Below are 8,659 nucleotides of genomic sequence, written 5' to 3' on the forward strand. Positions count from 1 at the left end.
TATGCATTTATTAGTATTTAGAGCTTATAATTAAACATGCAAAGCAAACAAGGCGCTGCCTAAAAGCGAGGAAAGAGAATTTAGGATAAACAATAATAGCTGACTAGTTTCATAATTAATCAAAAATAAATGAACACATATTTTTAACCTCTTTCTTGAAAAAAAAAATTATTTTAAACCTCCCAAATAAACTAATTACCCTTTATAACCACTCCAAACAAATTAATTATACTCTATTAACTACTTTTTTTAAAAAAAAAAAAAGCACCTAAACTAGTAATATGACAGGATCAAAATTAATAAAGTATCAGAATTGGTAAAGTAACTATAAAATATAATTAATTTATTTAAGAGACAATGTTTTTTTTTTTTTTTTGAAAAAAAGAGTTAAAAACGAATCTTTGAGATATAGTTAGTTTTTGTAATTTTCACATATATATTTATTTACTGTCAGGTTTGCTCTCTCTCTCGCCCACGCGCGAGAACACAAACAACACGAACACGCATTAAATGACACTTGCAGCACAAAGCCTAGTGGAACTTATTGGAAAAATTGAGAATTATTCAGTTAAAATATTTATCTGGAATACTCTTCCCAATTATGCAAATGAACTTTCAAAGCATCATGGGGAAATTTTTCAATTACCGGTAAAGGAAAAAATGGTCCAAAGTAAAGACCAGTAATCTGGGGAGAGAGCAATAAGGTTAGAGATCATAGTAATTCAGCAGAAGTTGTATTCAGAGATACAACACAAAAGAGTTTTCAAATTGAGATAACTTTCCAAAGCAGGTAAGCTTTATGAATCGATCCGTACAAATTCAAGCATCTACCTTTGCCACTGCAGATGCATAACTTACACTGCTGTCTCTCATGGTTTTGCATTGACTTGACTGTTCATATCGAAGGAATTTTATCTTTATTTTCATCGAGCAGTTCTTCAACATCTGCTCAGATTTTGATGAATAGATGGCAAAAGATAAAATATGTTAGCGAAGCCATTGTTGCAGCCACAGAATACAAGAATCAAACTATAAAAAATCATGTACAAGAAATAGAGACACTTGAGTAGTTAGAAAAATTATAAGGACAATTTTTCATTCATTATACAATTATTTATTTTTTAAATGATAATTTTTTTTTATATGTAACTGTCACTATATGAACAATTACCATTTATGTATAAATTTATCCACTCAGAATAATAAAGTGAGAAGTTTTTCTATCCAAAATCAATATGATATCAGAACATTTTTTATTAGAAAATTTCTCCATCGTCCCAATAGCTTCCTTCACCACAATAGTCTATTCTTCTTCCTCTACCCGGTGTTCCTAGTTCTAATGGATACCTAGTTTTAATGGACATTCGGTTATGATGTTCATAAGCGGCAAAGGAAAAGATTATCTTAATGGTGAAGTCCCTAAATCGAATTCAACAGATCCTAAGTACAAGACATGGAATGCAAAAAACAATATGGTAATGTCATGGCTTGTCAATTTCATGACTAATGAAGTCGGAGTAAATTACATTCTCCACAGGATGGCACAAGAGAATGCCACAAAGGAGAAATATTTCGACCATGAAGACATATCAAATCGGAATATTTCGATACTAAAGACACAACAGAGACATTGTCAATGAGACCTCTTAAACACCTAATATTTTAATCTTCTAACTAAAATAATGACAGCAATTCGACAAGTTCAAAGTGACCTAAATAGACAGGCACTCCATAAAAAGAAAAATTGAAGGTAGATTTCCTACATACCAAGGATTCACGGGAGACTACCTATCGAAGACTAAATTTGAAAATGTAAAGATTCAAGCTGAGCTTCCTTAATATTTATAGCTCCATTTGAGGGAGCGTGTAGAAAATCGTGTACAAGAAATAAAGACAATTAGGCAGTTAGGCAAACTATATGGACAGTTTTTCATTCATTATACAGTTATTTATTTTCTAAGTGGTAATTTTTTCTTTGTGTAACTGCCACCACATGAGCAGTTACCATTTATGCATAAATTTGTCCACTCTGAATAATAAGGTGAGGAGTTTTTCTGTCCAAAATCAACACAAACTAAATAAATGAGCTAACAGGATATAGATAAAGAAGTGCAGGAAAAAAATGAAGGGGAAAACTGTCCGCAGCCAACTGCAAAGTTCTTATTTTATCACTTCCTTCTTTTGGTTGATAGGTAAACTTAGTTCTTCAATATAAATTTCACCCTAGAAGTACAGAGTCCAAACATTTTATATTGCGTATCATGTTAATTTTAGCCTAATGCTAGATCCAGCTTGATAACAAGCTCTGCGAGTCCCTGAAGAATTTTTAATTTATACCCAAAAGTTTCATTAGGCAACCATTTCTAATAATTTTTATTGGTTAATTAGAAAAAGAGAAGGCCAAGAAGTATACATGGAGGAAAACACTGATTGGATGACGACCACAGATGGTGTTATCACATTCCAATAGGTACTGCTTGAACGCATCTGGATCTCCTGTTTCTATTACGTCCATGCCCATCCTGTCAAGAGCCTCAATTGATTTGTGGATAGGTCCGTGCTTTTTATCATAATGCGTATAGTTGAACCTAGATCCAAAAGATGAAATTCATTAGTTAAGATTTGATAAATAGAACAGGAATCAGCTAAAGAATAAAGGGGGAATGTAGAGCAGTCACAATACAAGCCTCTTTTGAGCGCCGAGTAATATAAGTATGAATTAGAAGAAAAATAGCATCTACCATTTTCATAATCATGCCTTACTTGAATAAATGCAATACAGAAACAATGGCTGGTAATTGCATTCAAATGCAGTTATAACTGGAAGTTTAAAGTAGGACAAATGATTGGTATAAAAATGAATTTATGCAAATCAATGACCACAGAAAACTGTAATGAGGATGAATATATAAATGTAGAACAAATGTGAGTATAGTAAAAAATTTTGCAATAGAAAATACTAGTGATGCAAATCCAGTACATGGTCAAAAGCTAAACTGATACATAAAATTGTGTGCATTGACAGGGTAACCACTGAACTTATGGCACGTACCTAGAGCCCCAGTGACAAAAATCAGAGGACACAGAAAAGAAATTGCTTGGGTCATCCACATATTTGGCTAGAATCCTTCCATACATGGCTTCATTTTCGGCATTAACAGCACCAACCAAAATGGGTACAATTTTTACAGGATACCTGTGTAACATTAACTAGAAAATCAACCTCAACATGATACAATAAGGAGAGCATAGATTTAATCTGAAGTGGAACCCACCCATGAAATACTTTAGCAAGATATGGTAAATGCATCTCCATGCTATGTTCAGCTTCATCAACTCGAAGATCCATCAATTCAAATTTTCCTGTAGCTTTTAGCTCCTCATTGACTATTATAAAGCCAAGTTGGGATGTTAATGAGTATCAACTATCAAACAAGCAGTGAAAATATCATCCCCCCCCCCCCCCCCCCAAACACATGCTTGAGAGAGAGAGAGAGAGAATTTGCATGAAACAAGCAGTATTTCTACATCCTTGTATTTTACATGCATGGAGATTTATTTTTTATTTTGTTAGCACAAGTATAGATTTGGAATTTTTCATTTTCTACAAACACCAACAGACAAATCAGCGCTATTAACCAACTCAACACGTCATTCCAGCCAAGTTTTCCTGTTGACTTGACGAAGCTCCCAACAGTTAGTCTCAGTTACACGGATCTGTCTTTCACGAGTCAGCACTATTAAATTATTAACTTTCATGTCCTCTTTCATACCATATGTATATTTTTTAACCATCCATTTGTCCATTTAGCACCTCCAACTTGGAACCAACCACTCCTCATTCCAGTGCATTAATTGGTGTATAAAGATATTCCAAAAGAATAGGCAGATGGAACAAGAAAAATGTTTGATCTTTTTGGAACACTAAATTCACTATTTCATAATGAAAATACACCAGGGATGCATACATTCCAAAATGTACATCAGCCATATATATCTTCTTATTCAAGAAGTTGCTATAACAATTTCTAGAAAACAACAGTGACAACCAACCAGAAAGTTCTATAGCATAACTCAAAACAGTTTAAAAGAAATCAAACATTTTAATAATAAAATTTAATCAATATTTGGCTATATATCGAGCCAACTGAATACCAATGGATTATACTTTTAACATATCAACCAAAATAGAAATTTCTATAAGCAAAATGAAGGAAAGTTTCTGCTGGATATACCTAATTAACTGAGGCAGTTTGAGAAACCCACCTCACAAGTACACTTGTAAGTTTTCAACACATAAGATCATATTCACAGTAGAGTGAGTTTAGCATTGAAATCTAAAGTTAACCTGGCGGGGAACATAATTGAACACTTGTTGGTATCTTCAACCGTTGCAATTCCAACCTACTCTATCCCTAGGTTTGTCCCGAATCCCAAACAGTAAAAGTGCCCAAGAACAAGAATTTTCTTTAGCATTCTTCTCCCCCTTCCGTTATAGAAGACCTTCCGTTATAGAAGACTGGTCAAAGATTAAAATGATAGGCGAGCAAGACTTCATGTAGCCAACCCCACCTTATGGTATTAAGGCCTGATATGCTGCAGTATTCTCCCCCATCCCACCCCCACCCCCCTTGGAATATTCCTCTTGTAGTTACAGATGTACAAACAACTTTGCATATTTTACAAAAAAATAAAGAAAGCAATACAACAAAACAAAGGAGATCAACAAAATTCAGCAGCTTCGATGAAATGTCAAATTGCCAGTACAATAATCTCATCCTCGCAGAGAGAGAGAGAGAGAGAGAGAGAGAAAGCATTACCTTCTAGATCAATAGATAGATCACCAATTGGTGTCTTGTAAATAGTGGCTCTTGAAAGAGCACATTTGGGGGTGTAATAGTGATGAGATGGACCGAGAAGAAACACTCGAGAACTGAAAAAAAAAAGTGTAAACTGGCACAAATTAGATAGAAAGGTACCAGGTGCTTCAATCAAATATGGGCAGTGGGAGGATGGGTGTGAGACAGACTGAAAGTATATTTTTATCACTTCATAAAGCCAGCAAACAGCAACACAAACATGATTAGTTCATACAACCAGATGACATGCTAAACCAATTGTTGAGTTGTAAATTCAACATCAAGAAAATATCACTCACATGCTTGTTGGGTCTATATTTGCAAAGGCATAGGCTGCTGCACAACCTGAATATGAATAACCTGCATGACTAGGGGTTTAATGGCCCCACAAGAATCATAAATACATTAGAAATGTTGATTATAAAATAGCAGTTCAAGGTCCATGATGACTTACGGTGCAATCACCCCTCGCACATCAGGAGATTTCAATAAGCCAGATGCTCTGAGCCACCCGTCAAGCTCTTCTTCTAATTCTTTTGCTGAGAACAAAATGGCAAAGCATTAGGAATCTTATTTTGTAAGAATACATAAAATATTTACTAATTTATCTTTTCCATCAATCATTGCATCATTTAAATATTTGACAGATAAATGACAAACAAAGAAATCTAAAACCAGGAATCAAACAGGACCTAAGTCTTGTTGACTCATTAGTATCATTCACACCCATCACTTTTACAAGAAAGATCACATGCAAGGTGTGTGTGAATAAGGGTGGTCCATGGACATTGGGAAAGGAAAGGCATATATTATATAATAGCAACTTAAAATAATAGTAGCTCTATCCTTCTAGGGATTGGACTAAGCTTGCATTCTCAAGTCAGCTGAAGAAATAAATTTGAGTCCATTTTTGATAGATAAAAATGTAGTAAGAGCACTGAAAGGAGATGGTCCCTGAAGACAGAGACAAGGACAGCCAGTATCTGACACTCCTAGATTGCATGTCCCATAATCCAAAGATAAAGGATTTAGGAAGGACAGACACCTGAATCTAAATACTTGTATCCAAGTTCATATAAGATAGATGAATGCATTATCAAATTGTATGATGACTCTCCTTTTGGTCTTCATGACATGTTTTAGTATACCCCCACCACCACGGCAGCCAAATTGCCACAGGTTGCCCACAGGCCTGCAGCTATTTGATACAAACTGATCAACAAAATGTATGCCAACATCCCACAAAGGCAAAGGAATAAAGAGAGAAAGAAACATATTTCCTTTAACATAATATCTGGTGACGACAAGGGTGCAGAACAAAGGAAATAGAAAAGAAACTATTAAATGCCACTTTTAAAACTTATTTTTGATAAACTTTCTTAAAAGGAGGAATAACTTAAGATAAGAGGGGAAATTTAGTCGAGAACATTTGACACCTAGCTGCATCCCTTTTCTTCCATACTGGGCAATGCCTTGGCAGATAATGCAACCCCGTCTGATGACTCCATACCTGTCCTAGTACCACTCCCTTACTTTTCCCATTCGTCCATTCCTTCGAATCAAAAATCAAAGGAAGACTTTAAATCATCATGGATGCTATCCCTCTTGGTAGCAGGAGATTAACGAAACCACCATCCACCTACTCCATTTGTAACTTTACCAGCCCACTCCCCATTGACTCAAGTGCTAAGCTTTATAGTTTTATCAGGATTGGCATCCACCATTCACCATTTTATCAAGTGCAATAAGTTAGAAATTACAAAGCCCCATGGCGTTGACCTATACCAGTGCGAACCAAGCAAAAATCTTTCTCATCCACAGACACAGCAGTGCAAGTATTATCTCAACTCAACCATGTAAAACCATCAAAATAAAGGCCACTTCTGCTTGTATTCCCCGTGGTCCATTCTCTGTTTCAAATAAGTGATCACCTACACCACACGGTGGTCTCTTTTCTGATACGGTTCTATAAATCGTTCCAATTCTGAGTTTGAGCGAGGGTTCCCCGATCAAGATCCGTGACAAAATTACATAAAAGAAGAAAAAAAAAAGAATTAACTGTCCTGTAAGCAAACAGAGCTCAATATCAATTATCAACTTTGCGAAATCCATCAATTTACCAGCCGAACATAGTGAAAGACGATGCAGAAATTTGTACAAGAATATTACAGGAACTTAAAACGATGGTCAAAGAATGACGGTGGTCGGTGGAGTGAAATATCGATAGACTTACGATTGTCGGTGTACCACGATCCTGCATGCGATGCTCTCCGGATTTTCTCCATCGGCTTCCAGAAAACCCTAATAAGCTTCAGTTTCGCTTTTATCTTCTCCACTGCGAATGTTCGCAACGAGGATGGGAAGCGAAACGCCGAATTCACTTGGTGGCGTACAAATGCAAAGAGAGTCTAAACCCAAGTGTGCAAAGGGAGCAGAGCAGTATAATAATAATAATAATAATAATAATAATATATTACGTCGAATAAAGCGACTCAACGCAACACGTCTCACTTTCCTCTTCTCTCAGTATAATGAGAAGGTTTTGTTAGTTGTTTTCATGTTACGGGTTAAATAATTAGATCACAATAAAATTAGATTATAATAAATTAAGATTTATGTTAATAATTATGAGTTTAATTTCTTATCTTATCCAATGAGACAAAGTTTTTACTTATGATTTACTTTTTCTGTCGAAATTAATAATACAAACGGTAGGAGACCATGCAAGAACGATAATTTTAATAAAGGTTTTGTTGATTTAGGTAAATTTAATATGTTTTTAATTAATAAATATTTAATATTAAAAAATATATATATTAAGTATATTTTAACAAAGGCAAATATCAGAAACCTCCCCGAGGTTTTAAAAAACTGCAATGACACCTTTGTATTATCGAAAATTCATGTTCTCCACCCTATTGTCGTTAAATGTGACGGTGTGATTAAAAAATTGTCTTTTTTGAAGAATGAGCAAATGGAGCATAGTTTTCTTGTGATTTTGGAGATTTTTTTTAATTTATTTTTGTATTGAATGATTAATATTATATATTTGATTATTAATTTATGAGTTTAATTATTGATTTTGTGTATATGTATATTTAATTATTGTGTGTATTTAATTATTAATTTTGTTTATGTGGTATCTGATTATTTTGTATATTTGATTATTAATTTTGTGTATTAATAGTTAAAATTATAATTAAGGTAAAATATATAAAATTAAAGTTTATTAATAAATAAATAAAATAGGGAGTGAAATATATAGATAAGAAAACAAGGGTGTAGATGGAGCATGCATAATTTTGGAGGTAAAAATAAAAATAAAGAATGAATTATTTATAATATAATAAGAATTGAGATAAAAAAGTGGGTTGGAGATGGCCTAATCACACTGTGGGTGCATGTATGTTGGTTTCAGTGTCAACATTATTCAACTACACCAAAGTAGAGTTTTTGTTTTAGATCTAAATACTTGTATTTTCTTTCTAGAACATTTGCTTTATTACACATGTTACTGATTGAATATAATTCTATTTCTTTGTTACTTAATTTAGTATGTATACTCAATTTAATTCTTTCTTGTTAAAATATTTTTATATAATTATAAAATTTGTTCACTTGATTTCTTTTTTGTTTCCCCTTTTTTCATTCTGAATTTGTATGTGTATTGATATTTGGATGTTAAGTATATATTATTTTGAAATTTTATTAATTAATTTTTTTATTTTCTTAATTTTATTTGTTCTAACTATTTATTATTTTAGTCATTTACAGGGATTTCATATGGGTACTTTAGTACA

General features: G+C 33.5%; 1 protein-coding gene across 1 annotated transcript; it reads right to left on the minus strand.

Moving 5' to 3' along the window:
- Positions 1-610: 610 nt before the first annotated feature.
- On the minus strand, positions 611-7,280 carry LOC127804959 (uncharacterized). The gene is made up of 8 exons (XM_052342089.1): positions 7,093-7,280; positions 5,314-5,398; positions 5,159-5,227; positions 4,821-4,933; positions 3,276-3,387; positions 3,053-3,196; positions 2,414-2,588; positions 611-945 (listed from the first exon to the last, which is right to left on the minus strand). Exons 1-8 carry the CDS (start codon positions 7,142-7,144, stop codon positions 820-822), a joined length of 876 nt encoding a protein of 291 aa, XP_052198049.1. The 5' UTR covers positions 7,145-7,280; the 3' UTR covers positions 611-819.
- Between the last annotated feature and the right edge of the window lie 1,379 nt (positions 7,281-8,659).

This window comes from Diospyros lotus, chromosome 1, assembly GCF_014633365.1.
Source record: "Diospyros lotus cultivar Yz01 chromosome 1, ASM1463336v1, whole genome shotgun sequence".
Classification (NCBI taxonomy): Eukaryota; Viridiplantae; Streptophyta; class Magnoliopsida; order Ericales; family Ebenaceae; genus Diospyros; species Diospyros lotus.

Excerpts from the sequence above, each read along its gene's own strand:
- LOC127804959 (XM_052342089.1), bottom strand. The coding sequence starts at position 7,144 with ATGGAGAAAATCCGGAGAGCATCGCATGCAGGATCGTGGTACACCGAC. Across the intron at positions 4,934-5,158 it reads AATATAGACCCAACAAGCAT|TTCTCGAGTGTTTCTTCTCG; the intron begins GTGAGTGATATT and ends TTTTTTTTTCAG. Across the intron at positions 2,589-3,052 it reads TTTTGTCACTGGGGCTCTAG|GTTCAACTATACGCATTATG; the intron begins GTACGTGCCATA and ends TTTTGGATCTAG.